The sequence below is a fragment of the Vicia villosa genome, linkage group LG2 (assembly GCF_029867415.1).
Source record: "Vicia villosa cultivar HV-30 ecotype Madison, WI linkage group LG2, Vvil1.0, whole genome shotgun sequence".
In the NCBI taxonomy this organism is placed as follows: Eukaryota; Viridiplantae; Streptophyta; class Magnoliopsida; order Fabales; family Fabaceae; genus Vicia; species Vicia villosa.
The window spans coordinates 180,806,019-180,821,445 of record NC_081181.1 but is presented as its reverse complement, the minus strand read 5'-3'; the positions used below and the strand labels follow the sequence as shown (position 1 = coordinate 180,821,445).

General features: G+C 30.7%; 2 protein-coding genes and 1 pseudogene across 2 annotated transcripts; all 3 read left to right on the top strand.

Annotated features, from left to right (window-relative positions):
• The first annotated feature begins 714 nt into the window (after positions 1–714).
• On the top strand, positions 715–6,007 carry LOC131650785 (uncharacterized; annotated as a pseudogene).
• Positions 6,008–11,687: 5,680 nt separating this feature from the next.
• LOC131647584 (amidase 1-like) lies at positions 11,688–14,053 on the top strand. The gene is made up of 8 exons (XM_058917464.1): positions 11,688–11,861; positions 11,958–12,110; positions 12,330–12,580; positions 12,659–12,841; positions 12,927–13,053; positions 13,212–13,380; positions 13,486–13,620; positions 13,710–14,053. Exons 1-8 carry the CDS (start codon positions 11,746–11,748, stop codon positions 13,845–13,847), a joined length of 1,272 nt encoding a protein of 423 aa, XP_058773447.1. The 5' UTR covers positions 11,688–11,745; the 3' UTR covers positions 13,848–14,053.
• Positions 14,054–14,510: 457 nt separating this feature from the next.
• On the top strand, positions 14,511–15,069 carry LOC131650784 (uncharacterized). The gene is made up of 2 exons (XM_058920495.1): positions 14,511–14,654; positions 14,764–15,069. The coding sequence occupies exons 1-2, from the start codon at positions 14,511–14,513 to the stop codon at positions 15,067–15,069; spliced, it is 450 nt and encodes a 149-aa protein (XP_058776478.1).
• The last annotated feature ends 358 nt before the right edge of the window (positions 15,070–15,427 follow it).

The window sequence follows — 15,427 nt, the reverse complement described above, 5'->3', positions numbered from 1 at the left end:
ATATTTGTGTAAGTTGCATCATGAAGCAATCCAAAAAGTGGGTTGCTTATCATTAAATAATATTAATCTTGATAATTTGTGGGACCAAATATAAATTGATTGAACCACATATAGATTGCTTATTAAAATCACTATTGGAGTAAAATTGATTTATATTACTTAGATGTCTACTATACAAACCATTACTAAAAGATTGACCAATTTGCCTACTTTGCCCTTCTACTCAAAATTTTTTTCACTGCAAAAAGGACATTATAGTAACATACTAATATGGTACACTTTTCTTATTTTTTGGTCACATTATACCAATTTAGCCCTTGGTTTGAAACCTACATCACGACAGCTCCATTTATATTGGACAAGTGCAATTTTGTAAATATCTAAATAATGTGTATAGGTTATCTCAATCCATGCCAAATGTTTTCTAACCATTGGTCAGATTAAAAATACAACTTTTCCCTTTTCCCTCCTACCTAAACACTCAACTTTATCTCTGCAACTCTGCTACTTGCTCATTCGTTCCTCTTGCTCAACTCTGCTTTTTTCCAAACCGAATTTCTTCCTCTTCCTTAATCTCAGGTTTTCTCTACTCCTTTCTTTGCCCAGATTTCGTTGTATCCTAACGGTTGTCACTTTGTAGCAACTACATTTTAACAGCTATATTTTGACATAGTTCTCTCTTTTATCTTTTTTGCACATACTGCACCAGGAACAATGTCAGGGGCTGCGATACTTATCAAGGATTTGGTGAAAGACAATCAAGTCTGGAAGATGCAAATAAGGGTTGTTGATTTTTGGGTTGTTAAGGAGAAAACAGGCCACCAACACCTTGAGTGTGTCATTCAGGATGTAAAGGTTTGGTTTTTTCTATCCGAGGGTGCTTTAATTCCATTTTACCATGTGAAGTTTTTTTTTTCATGTCAATAATTTGTCAATCGCTTGGTTTGGTTTTAACCTGAACAAATGTTAATAGATTTATCAAATTTTGTTTTCATGACCATTTTTTTCCATCTTTGTGTTTGAAGACCATTGTTTGATCTTGGTTTGTTTGTAACATGAACAACTAAAAAAAGATCTGTCAGTCTCTTGGTTTCTTTGACTCGCGGAACGATGTTTTTGTGTTTTGTTATATGCAAACAAATTTTTCAATCTTATGGTTTGTTTGTAACTTCATCTTTACTTACTTTGTTTTTTTTCAACTTATTGTTTGTTCATGTGGTCTACATTTAACAAATTTTGTGTTCTACAACATTTTTTTTCATTTTTGTCTTTGAGAACCACTGTTTGTCTCTTGGATTGTTTGTAACATGAACAACTAAAAAAAGATTGGTCAGTATCTTGGTTTCTGAGACACATTATGCAGTTTTTGTGTTTTGATATGTATTTTTCCTTTGAGGACCACTGTTTGTCTCTTGGATTGTTTGTAACATGATCAAGTAAACAAAGATTGATCAATATCTTGGTTTCTGAGACACATTATGGAGTTTTTGTGTTTTAATATGTATTTTTTCTTCAATATCACAGGGTGATCAGATTCACGTAATCACGAGAAGCCGATACTTCAAAGAGTGGACTGATCAAGTCAAAGAAAATGAAACTTATTCTCTTTACAATGGGTAACATGAACAACTAAAAAAGATTGGTCAGTATCTTGGTTTCTGAGACACATTATGCAATTTTTGTGTTTTGATATGTATTTTTCCTTTGAGGACCACTGTTTGTCTCTTGGATTGTTTGTAACATGAACAAGTAAACAAAGATTGATCAGTATCTTGGTTTCTGAGACACATTATGCAGTTTTTGTGTTTTAATATGTATTTTTTCTTCAATATCACAGGGTGATCAGATTCACGTAATCACGAGAAGCCGAGACTTCAAAGAGTGGACTGATCAAGTCAAAGAAAATGAAACTTATTCTCTTTACAATGGAGAGCCGGTTGTTAATGATGGACCCTTCAAAGTTTGTGCAAACCCACTCAAACTTCTATTCAATGGAGGGACTACCATGACAAATGTGCCGTTTCCCGAAATACCGCTTCATAAATACAACTTTCAACCTATCGAAAACTTTCTCAAAGGAAGCATCAAGCATGATATGTTGTACGGTGAGTATGCAATATACTTAGTAGGTCGTTTTTCGTTGTGTATGTTCCTTTTTATATAGTTGTTATAGTAAACGGAGAACGGATAGTAATTGTTGTGTATGATCCTAATAATATTTTGCACACAGATGTCATAGGTGTTTTACAAGATGTGCTTCGGACGCAAGTGGGAGGAGGTGGTAGGAAGTCCTGCGGCAATATCACTTTGCGTGATATCGAAGGAAATGTTATAGAGGTTGTCTTATGGGGTGATTACTGCAAGCAATTCTTGAGCTACAATACCCCTGGAAAAATTGCTGGCCCTACTATTATCATCTTGACACATGCGTGGTGCAAGCCAAACACAGGTTTAATCAAATATTTGTCTAAACGGTTTTCATTGGATGCATCACACTTAAGTTTTAGTTTTATGTTTCTTTGTTGTGTTTCTTAATATCTATTTTTCCTATTTATACAAGTTTCTGGTCTACCAATGCTCTCTAATGCATGGAACGATTCACGACTTCACATAAACTTGGAACATCCACAAGTGGAAGAATTCAGAGCTAGGTAATACTAACTGTGGTTTAAGTATCATGCTTACTGATTTTTATTCCCCTTGACAATATTTTGAATGTTAACCTGTCTGCACTTTCAGCTTTGGAGAAAATGAATTATCCAATGCTCCTGATCTTTCCCTGTCCTTAACCTTTGATTCATCCCTTCAATCCGCTAACAACAATTGGAAGAGCCTCGATGAGGTAAAAAGCATCTGTGATATCGCTGCGTTAGGAAAGGTTTGTCTTTCATTTATGTTGGATAACAGCCCATATAATACATCATTTTGTAAAAAAGCTGTAACATGTTTATGGTTTTACTAGGATTCTTTTGCAACCACTATTGGTACTACCAGATATTTCAAAGCTTCAAGGTTTGGATGGTTTTTTGAGTCATGCCCTGCCTGCAAGCAATCTAACAAGTCACTCGGCGAGAAGTTTGAATGTTCGTGTGGAATTACCAATGTAGAACCTGTGACTAAGTGAGTCATTTGTAGCTTTATCTTCATATAATGAGCTGTTCTATGCCTTTATTAACATTACAGTTTTCCTTTTTCTATAGATTCAAACTTGAGGTTGAGGTTGAATATGATAATCACATGGGTACATTTGTTTTTTGGGACAAGCATGTTATTCCTTACACGAAATTGACTGCTAAGGAACTGAAACAAGTTATGAAGGATGTGAGTTTGACAGATCATTATCCTCTTCTTTGTTTTTAATACATGAGACCAATTTTGTTAAAAACTTATTTCCCTTTTTTTTGTTTGTAACGTGCTTAGGCGGGAGAGGACAACCCTAAGATTTGGCCTGCACACCTCGATGTTCTGTTGAATAAAGATTTGGTCTTCCGTATCAAGTATCAATCTGATTTCGAGCAATTATCTATCGTAGCAATACTTAACGAGGACAATCTTTACAACATATTTAACAACTACCTCACACCTAATGAGGTACTAAATTCGTGTTTATGACTTTCATGTTAACGAATTTGATACCGCTAACATAGAAAATAACTGAATATTGTTACTGAATACTGTTACTGAATATTGAATTTCTCTTATTGGTTAATATATATATATATATATATATATATATATATATATATATAATTTATTACATTATATTGTAAGTTAATTATATGATTATTTTGCATCCTTAAGACAATGTTTAAAGAGAATATGACCATGTACAAAGATGCAGGTGTTGGTAAATGTGAGTGTAAACAGACCCGTGCAATTTTGTGGCTGCCATTAGTATTTTATAAAAAGGGGGCAGCATTGACCATGTCCATGTCGCATGAACATAGTCACTGTTGGTGAAATAAAAATTTTAATGACACCATGTTCGTAAAAATTATGGGATTATGTGGTGAATTGTAATGGACTGTTGGTGAATTTTAGGATTCAAATATTTTAATACCATAGTCTATGAGATTTATTACTCTTGAACAATTTACATGACATTTGACAGTTAAGTGTAAAAAACATATATCACATATTTATGACAGCTTTTTGACTATAGGTTTGATACTAACTGATCGGGAGCTAAAGGAATTGACGTTAATGGCTATTGGATCACTGTTGCAAAACAATAATAAAAGTTTGAAGGACTTCAAGCCAATGCCATATCCAAAAGATTATGTTGTTTCTTTTATAGGAAATAGACTTCTTTATGAAGAGCGTCAATACAATGTTATGGAACAACAACAAATTTTTGATAATTTGTACTCTTCTCTTACAGGTAATGTGACTTAATTATTTGCCAAGATATTAAAATAATACTTCATTGATATTGTATAAATGATTATTTTTTACTTCTGTTATTTGTAGATGAGCAAAGATTAATTTTTGAGGAAATAATGGATGCTGTAGAAAAGCAAAGAGGTGGGGTGTTTTTTTTATATGACTACGGTGGGACTGGTAAGACCTTTATGTGAAACACTTTATCAGCAGCACTTAGGTCTAAGAAAAAAATTGTTTTGCCTGTTGCCTCAAGTGGGATTGCAAGTTTGTTGTTACCTGGTGGAAGAACAGCTCATTCTAGGTTTAAGATTCTCGTCCCTACTTTAGAAACTTCTATTTGCAACATTAACAAAAAAGATGATCTTGCTGAGCTTCTAAAGATGACAGATCTAATCATATGGGATGAAGCTCCTATGGCTAACAGGTTTTGCTTTGAGTCTCTCGATAAATCCTTGAAAGATATTATGAGTGGAAGTACACATGCATGTGACAACATATTTGGAGGTAAGGTTGTTGTGTTTGGTGGTGACTTCAGACAAATTCTCCCTGTTATACCAAGAGGTACTAGATCTGATATTATCCATGCAACAATCAATTCTTCTTATATTTGGGATCACTGTAAAGTGTTAAAGCTTACAAAGAACATGCGCTTGCAAACTGGTGCAACTACTTCAACTGCTAATGATATTAGGAGCTTTTCAGAGTGGATTTTGAAAATTGGAGATGGGACCATGTGTGAGCCCAATGATGGTTATGCAAGTATATGTATTCCAGATGAGTTTTTAATTTCAAGCTTTTCTGATCCCATTAAGGCAATTGTTGAGGATACATACTCTGATCTCATTCATAACTATCTTGATTCCAACTATCTCCAAAGTCGTGCAATTTTAGCTTCAACAATTGAAGTAGTAGATGATATCAACCAATATATTACAAACCTTCTTCCAGGTATTCTACTTGCACTTACTACTATATTTTTACAACAATTATAATCTCTTGGTGAAAATAGCATTTTATTAAATTTTTATATTTCTCATTTGTTGTAGGAGAAGAGAAAGAATACTTTAGTAGTGATTCTATAGATAAATCTGATTCTACTAACTTTGATGCATATGAGCATGTCACACCGGAGTTCCTTAATGCTCTTAAAACTTCTGGATTACCTAATCATTCAATCAGGTTGAAAGTTGGTGCCACAATAATGTTAATGCGCAATCTAGATCAGTCTGAAGGCTTGTGCAATGGTACACGACTCACTGTAACCAGGCTTGCTTCTCATGTCATTGAAGCTAAGATTATTTCTGGAAAAAATATTGGTAACATCATTTATATTCCTAGAATGTCTTTGTCCCCCTCACAATCACCATTGCCATTTAAATTGGTGAGACGCCAATTCCCTATTATGGTTTCCTTTGCCATGACAATTAATAAGTCTCAAGGGCAATCTCTGGACAATGTTGGTTTATATTTGCCAAAAGATGTTTTTAGTCATGGTCAGTTATATGTGGCTATCTCTAGAGTTAAATCAAAAAAGGGATTAAAGATTCTTATTCATGACAAAGATAGAGAACCAATGACTACCACCACTAATGTTGTGTTCAAAGAAGTGTTCCAAAACATATGAAGTAAGTCTCTTTTGCTAAACCTATTTTACCATTACATGAAAAGTATTTATTAAATCATTTTTGTACTGTACCATTGACATTTCTCTTTGTATTGTGTCGGATTTTCAGGTTCAAGCCTCCACTTTATTTTGAAGATTCATATTACAACTCTATAGAATATTATAATCCTTTGTAACAATATTTTATATATTATTTTGATACAATCTAATTTTAATGACATTAATATGGATTTATAATCTATAAATGTTGACTTTTTATTAATTGCTATTGTATAATCAAATAGTTATTATTGCAAGAATCTCGAATAACAATTTTCTTTAACAATGGATATATAAACAAAATTCTATTACAGAATGGACATATAAACAAATTTCTGTTACCCGTGCGGCAGCAGAAATAAGCTCAATAAATACTCCCTTCAAATTTATTATGTGTTATTTTCTTATTATTTGTTGGTATATTTAAATGTGATTATTGAACTCTATAAATAAATATGTGTTTAAAAGTATAATAATAGGACATTAAAAAATGGTACAGCCCTCTGAAAAAATGTTACTTTGTCAAAAATTCATGTTTGAATATTTATATTAAATGGACTGGAGAACAATCATGATGACCGGCTTGAATATGATATTTTAAGAACCAAATAAAATCTACTACGAGTTATTTTTTGCGTGGCTTATAGCTGCTACTTAAAGAAAAAAAATTTAATGAAGATGTTCACGTGTTGCCTTTTGAAATATTTATGGTTGGTGGATTAATATTAGTTTCAGTTTGTAATTCTATAAATGCTAATAACCTTAAAAAAATATCAAACTTGATAAATGAGATATTGCGAAACCTATATGAACTCAAATAGTATTCAGGTGGAGACATGGGTAACTAATTATAACTTAACATATCCCTCCAGAACTCGTGGGAAGACACATGTACTGATATGGTATGCACAAATGATTCAAATATTTTCATACACAGAATAAATTATAAAAATCAGTTTATTATTTCTTTTTAAAATAAAAATTATTTTGGTTAGGAATAATTAATAAATTATTTTATTTTTCTTTATTTCATCATAATGTCTTACTAGTTACTTAAATGCAATGTGACAATTTAGTCCCACACAAATAGCTCAAACAATTTAAATAAGTTCTCCCAGTTGAAGATGCTCTTAGGCATAGCTTTAGAAGCACTAAAAGCCACTTCTCCATCCAATATCTATGGACTTCCATGGGAAACATTAAATATACGTGGTCTTCAAAAGAAAGTTAGCATGTATTAAAGTAAATATGGTTGTCTAATAGGTTACTGTGGAAATACGGTTGTCTAATAAGTTCTAATCTCCCAGTTCAAATTTATGTTACTTGTTTAATAGGTTCCATTAGCATGATATATTTCATAATGAGTGTAGCTAGATATATTCTATTAGCATGTAATTGATTGTTTGGATTGTAATGTTGTATTATTTTAAAACTTCTTCATTGGAAAAGTTATAGCAGATTTGTTTTATAAAAGACGTTTTATACGGTTGAACCACATGTTTGGATTCCAATGCATATGGAAGTAATTGTTAGAACAGTAACAAATAATATAAGCAATCCATATTACCATTTGTGTAAATACATGTTTTTCTCATTAGGAGGTTCAATTTAAATAGTTTTCCACAAGGTTCTAGCATGTTAATGGACAACAATGGTTACTGTTGTTGTTTGCATTCTTTTAGTCCTACATTGTTTTAGATGAAGAGCATTTTTGTGTTTATATAGATAAAGCAAACTCAAATTCTAAAATACATGTGGGCTGGTGTGGAGACTTTGGAATCAGTTAAACAGTAGGCCCAGAACTATTATTTTAAGATTTATATTAAATAATTCTCAAATAAAAAATAAAATTTAAAATAAAATTTGTCTTAAATAATGTTTAAAATATAAAAACTTAATTAAAAAATATTAATAAAAAAACTAGTCAATATTGCCAACTCATTAAAAATTAATTTTTGGTCCTAATCATCAATGCCACATACGTAAGATTGGAGGGGGACCGACCAAATTACAACTGATGTAAAGTTGAGGGACCAAAAAATTCATTTTTAAAATAGAGGAATTAAAAGTTGAAAATCATCAAAATAGGATAAAAAGTGCGTTTAAACCAAAAATATACTATAAAAGCATGCATTGCATGTTTTAGTATGGCTTGTATTAGACTATGAAATTTACATAATCAACTCCTATTTTATTTTTTTATTTTTTTTTTTACTTTTTATCAATGTTTTAAAAATCGGATTGGACATTAAATCGGTGAGGGTACTATTCGAACCAATGAGTTACTGGTCGAACCACATGATTAAATCAGATAACTCGGTTGAATAGACCGATCGTTATAATAAAGTTATATATGTATAAAACTTGTCGAACCGGATGATTCAGTCTCTACAAAATATAACTACCACTTAAATTTTTTGAAAATATCATAAATAAATTCACAAATTCATAATTTAAATTCAAATTTGAAACATAGGTGTCACACATAACAAAATAGTAAAAAATTACAAAGTATAATTACAAACAAAATTTAGTCATCACATAATTAATTGAATAATTTATAACAAAATAACTTTCAAGGAAGAAAAAATTATTTCAATATTGGTATCACCAAACCATATGCAACAAAATCAACCGCATCCGCAACATCTTTATTTTTTTTATTTTATTTTTTCATTAAAATAATCAAAACGACATCGTTTTAATTTTGTTTAAATTAAAAAAGCTCTTAAATCGTCGGTTTTTTTGGTTTTAGCGGTTTACACCGCTTTGACCGGTTCAACGACATATCCAATCCAACAATTGAACCAGACTGGTTTGCGGTTCAATCGGTCCAACGAGCTGTCCCGGTCCGGTTTTTAAAACACTGCTTTTTATACTCTACATCATCTTCTCTCATCCACCTAATTATTCAACACTCATTCAACTTTTATTCACTATAATGATTTTGTTTAATAAAATTCAATATTTTATCCCACCACTTTTATTTCATATTCTTGTTTTCTTTTATGTTTTAGAGTGAGAAAAATTGATTTTTTTCTATGTCCAAATCAAATGAACCAAGTCTCTATTTATAGAAAAAATGATGAATTTTGGTGAAAATAAAAATAAATAAATAAATTGATTTACTATGAAATACTTGACCCAAAAAAATATGAATTTTAGTGAAAATAAAAATAAATAAAAAATCAATTTACTATGAAATAATTTACTCCAATGATATAGATAAAAATCTAAAAAATCACAGCAGCCAATAAAATTTTACGTGCTTTATGTGGCCCCACACCCTCTTCATTGAACATATTGAATCTTTTCAAGACCAACTAGCGAAATACTCTTGCGTCCGCAATACTATAAGGATTTATTTAGATGTACATGTAAATTTAAATTAGTTATGTAATTATAAAATAAATATTAATATTAATTTCAATTGTATTAAAATTATAAAAAAAGAAAAAATATCTCTAAAATGGAGAAAAGAAAAAATTGATATTTGAAAATAAGAATTTTGTGTCTCAAATAAAGGCAACTATTAATATAAATAAAATAGATATTTTGTTGATAGTGGTCCGTGAATAAAAATATAAATTTTAATATTTGAAAAATAGGAATTTTGTGTCTCAAATAAAAACAATTGTGAATTAAAATAAAATAGATATTTTGCTGATAGTGTTTCGTGAAAAAAAGACAAAATTTTTGACATTTGAAAATTTAATTTTTGTGGAATAAATAAGACAATTTTAATTAAAATAAAATAGATATTTTGTTGATAGTGCCCCGTCAGAAAAAGAAAAATTATAACATTTGAAAATAAAAATAGTGTCTCAAATAAAAGCAATTGTTAATTAAAATAAAATAGTTATCTTGCTAATAGTGACTTGTGAGAAAAAAAATTGGCATTTAAAAATAAGAATTTTGTATCTCAAATAATAAAAATATTAATTAAAATGAAATATATATATTTTTCTGATAGTGATCCGTGAGTTGAAAATTTAGTTGTGTGTATTGCTATTTACTAAATGTCAACATTATATATATTTATACACCAAAATAGTTAATATGATAATCATATACTATAATTATATATTTTAATATATTAAAAATAATTAAGTCGAAAACAGTGGCGGAGCCAAAAAAATAAAAAAGCCTGGGCAAAATTTTAAAGGCCGCAATTTCAAATTATATATAATATATAAATAATTATCAATCAAAATAAAAAAGACTCGTCATTTTGTCAACAAAAGTATAGTTAAAGTGAAAGAGATTAAATATAACATTACAATAGCATGTTAAATAAAATCACGAGGCAAATGTCCTTTTCGAGATTTTTTTTGGTGGCAAATGTTTGAATAGTATCAATATCATCAAGTGACTTGAATATCTTCTGCTTGGTGTAACATACCATCAAGTCATTGAACCACACATCGTTGATCTTATTGTGCAATTTAGACTTGATAATCTTCATGGCTGAAAATGCTCTTTCAACGGATGTAGTCGACACCGACAATATCAAAGCTAACTCAATAAGTTTGTAAGCCAATAGAAATACCAAATATTTTTCAGTTTGAAAAAAGTCTTTTTAATTTTAGGGTTAAATATGTTTTTGGTCTCTAGAAAAGCAAATGGCATATTTTGGTCCCTACAATATTATTATGCATGTAGTTTTATTCGCTACTGTTAAAGTAATTTGTATTTTTGAATGATTATTTTGCAGACATGTTTAGAGTTTTAAAAAATTTCTTGAAAAAAAAAAACTCAAAATTTGATTTCTAAGTCGAAATTTTTATTAATTATATCATTACCTTTTGAATTTAGAAATTCGAAATTTTCATATTTAATTCTTTTCATTTTAAAATATTCTAAAGTTTGATAAATAAGTATTCTACAGTATTCTAAATATGTATAAATAAATTGTTCAAAAATTTAAAAATTAAAGAGTAATTAAACCGTTTTTATGATTTTAAAAAATAACACGGATTAAAACTTCACGCATAAAAATTTTAGAAGGACTAATTTTTTTTTTAAAAACTAAAATTAAATATTAATTTATTTATAAGGACGAAAAATATATATACCTCTTAATTTTATTTATTTATTTTTTAAATATGAATATTAAAAAAAAAATTGGCCGGACCGAGCCCGGACAATTGCCCAGCCTGGCCGGATGCTGGAACCACCAGTGGTAGAAAAGATAAAATGTTGAAATGAAAAGAAAAAAATATAAAAGAAAAATGAATTTAATTTGAAAGAAGAATGAGATGGTGAGTGAATATAATCTAACAATTGTAAAGTGTGTAAGGTGTTTAATAGAGAGAGTTAAAGATAGAAATAGTTTAATGTGTAAAAAGAGAAAAAATATAATTTAAAATGAGAGAGTGGTTTTGTATTATCAAGTGTCAACACTTTATTAAAAAGAGAGTCTAATTATATTGATCTTTATGTAAATATTAATATACCTTTTTTTTTTTAGTGCAATTAATTTGAAAGGAAATGATATTTATGATAGTTTGGTAACATGATATATTAATAACTATATAGTTGAATAATCCTAGTCACTTTTAATCCTCCATTCAATACCTCATTATAACCATTACATTATTTAATAATTTTTTCAACAACCTTATTGTAAATGGCCTTTTAAGAGCTTGTGAAATTTCCTGTTACACAGCATCATCAATCTCTAGCTGAAACTTAAGACCATGGAATCAATCTCAAAAATTGGAGGTGGAGGATCATTCATGGAACATTTCATTTTACAACCCAACCATGCACCTAATCTTCCTTTGAACTCACTCACATTTTCAATCAAAGACATGTAACACTTTCTTTTTAAGCAAATTCATCTTTCCAAAAACTGCTTAATTATACAAGAATTGAAAGTGATTTTAATTAGAGTTTGAATTTGAAACAGGTATGATGTGAAAGGACGTGTGTCTAGTTTTGGAAATCCTGATTGGGCAAAGACTCATCTAGCTGCTACTTGCACTGCTCCAACTATTTTGAACTTATTAGAAGCTGGTGCCACTTGTGTTGGTAAAAATATCATGGACGAAATGGCTTACAGGTTCAAATCAAAATTTACATATTTTTCACTCAAAATTTATATATATGATCATTTCTTCCAGCGTAAGTTATAGTCCAAACATAGATGATGCACTGAGTTGCGAGTTTAAATCTGCGATATTTCTGTTAAAACGGCATATATAACTTCTATTGAAAGAGAAAAAGTTATGTTATCATTGATATTAATTCTTAAAACTATATATGTACTCTATCTTGGCAGTATAATGGGAGAGAATATACATTATGGCACGCCGAAAAATGTGACTGCTCCAGATAGGGTTCCTGGAGGATCTTCAAGTGGATCTGCTGTTGCAGTTGCTTCAGAGCTTGTGGATTTCTCTATGGGAACAGATTGCATAGGAAGTAGCAGAGTTCCAGCATCCTATTGCGGTGTTTTCGGTATTCGTCCTTCACACAGTCTTGTCTCATCATCAGGAGTTATACCTATGGCACAGAGTTTGGATACCGTAGGTAATACTCCACATAATTCACCACTTTGTAAAAATGATTTCTTTTGTTGTTATAAATTATATTTTTCACATATATTAGGATGGTTTGCAAGGGATCCAAAGATCTTGAACAAAGTTGGAAGTGTGCTTTTGAAATTTCCAGAAATACATCATGTGAAACCTGCTCAAATAATTATTGCTGATGATTGTTTTGAGCTTTCAAGCATTCCATACAAAGTTCTTACATCACTCATCATCAAAGCAGTTGAGAAGTTATATGGAGGTGAAAAATTTACTATTTTTATCAATTATAATTAGTGTTTTTTTTATTAATTTCATGTTTTTTTGTTGTATCCAAAAAATTGCAGGCCGTGTTCTAAAGCATCGAAACATTGGCAGTTATGTGAATGATGCAGTTCCAAGCTTGGAAAGTTTTAGCATGTACAACAACCCACCAATAGTTGCACTTTCAAGTGCCATGCAATATCTTGAAAGGTGGAACATAATATTCAAACCAGATACTCTACTGTTGACTTTACAACGCAATTGGTTGCAGACAGTTACTGCGACCAACTGCACTGTAAAATTAGCAGTAGAATATTTTATATCAAAACTTAATTTCTTGATTTGTTAACTATAATTGAGTATTGTAGGTATGAGTTCAAGAAAAACCATGGTGATTGGGTTACTGCTGTCAACCCTAAACTAGGCCCTGGAATTTCTGACAGTGTATATGAAGCTTTAAGGACAAGTGGAAAAAAAATTGATACTTGTTATTCTGTGTTTAAAGAATCTCGTGATGCTATTACTAATCTTCTCGGAGTAAGTACTTAATTTTTTAACGGATAACAGATAAGTTTGTTAGTAGCAAATAAATTAACAGATTGAATTTATAATGTCTAATAAAATTGTGTGTAAAAATTTCAGGATTCAAGTGTTATTATGATGCCAACGGTATCAGGTCCGCCACCAAAACTCAAAACAAACATATCAGAATTGAAGAACTTTCTCTCAAGGGCTTTTAGCTTGCAGGCCATTGCTGGAACATCTGGATGCTGCCAGGTAGGTTGCTTTTATGTATATGTTTTTTGAAATATTTAGCTCAATTTGAAACTTTCTCCCTACTTTTTTGATTTTTTTTTTTTTTGTAGGTGAGTATACCAATTGGGAAGTATAATGATGTTCCTATATCAATCTCATTGTTGGCTAGTCATGGAGCAGATGGATTTTTGCTTAGCCTTGTTGACAAACTTTATGAAGTTATTCAAGGGGAAGAAGTAGTAAACTAAGCATAAGTCATTTTATATGATTAAATAAAGTAGAAACTTTCATTCTTCAATCAGAAAATGAAAGAGGAGCTGAATAAATGTGCTTTGTATTTGTGTTTCAATTATGTTGTGATTTAGTTTTTACTTGAGTAAGTGTGATTTGTGATGGTATCATCAATGTGTTTTATGTGTGAGAATACTTTGTTAATGGAAACATTAATTAATTATTAAGTTAAGTATTTTATTTTTATGTGTTTAATAATGAGTGTGTTACTTTAATAAACTAAAAAGATAAATCGATGAATCATGTACAAAAATTCTTCTGAAATAATATATTTTTGGGTTAAACGCTATTTTGCCCCCTGCCATTTGGGGAAATCCGGAAAACAACCCTGTAAAAAAAAAGTTTAGATTCCATCCCTGTAATTTCCAGATTCCCTCTTTTTAAACCTTAAGTGGATTTTAGTGGATGACATGTGATTTTTAGCTGATGTGGCAAAGAATATAATACATACGTGTCATATTTATTTCTTTAACATATTTTATGTGGCAATTTCACTTTCCTCAGATTAGGGTTCAACGTTGTCTTCTTCATCTTCGTTTTCTACCACCTCTTTGTTTTCTACCACCTCTTCGTTTTCTACTTCATCTAACATCTCCTAATTCTTCTTCAAACATCTAGTTATGTCAGGCGCAAGCGAAAGCTCTGGGGTCAACAGTTGTGGACGAAGAGCTCCAGTTTGTGGACACCATCTCCCCATGCGAATTTTTGTTTCAAAATCCAGGTCAAACCCAGGAAGAAGATATTGGAAGTGCAAATACTGGGGGGTTAGTACATATTACTTCGTATCTCTATGTTGATTTGACTTTATTTTGATAATTCACAAGAGTTAGGATTTCATTAATGTTCATAAGGTTGTGATGTTTGATTTGGCAGAAGGAGAATGATTGCAATGGGTTTCACTGGAATGATGAAATTGAAAGTGGAAAAGTTGAAGAAAATCTGTATGATGGAGTTTCTTGTGGAAGTGAAAAGATGTTAGAGGTTATGAGGAACTATGTAGCAGAGTTTGGGAAGACATTTGTAGACGAGTTAGGGAAATCATTGAACAACAAGAAAATTGACAAACTGAAACAGAAGTCTGCAAAGGATCAGAAGACTATTAATGTCCTCACATACACTCTTATTGCATCTTGGATCTGTTTTTCTGTTATGTTTACTCTTTGTAATGTAGCTAAGTAGTCAATAAACAACCTGTTGTAACCGTTGTATTATGCTTGAAATGAATGAAATGTGTTTGAGTTGGCTATAATGTTGCTTGAAATGAATGAATGAAATGTGTTATCGTATGAATTGGCTCATGTTATTTTGGTTCGATGCATAAAGGATATGGTCCGATTCATACTGAGTAAAGATGCAAAACAGAATTGCATAACAATTATGGTTCGATCCATGTATCATATGAATTGGCTCATGTTATTTTGGTTCGGCTCATGGGTATATGGTTCGACACATGCTGAGTTTGAATTGAAAAACAGAGAAGCAGAAGCTGTATGAGTCGATACAAAACACGTATGGATCGGCTCATTGCTTGTTGGTT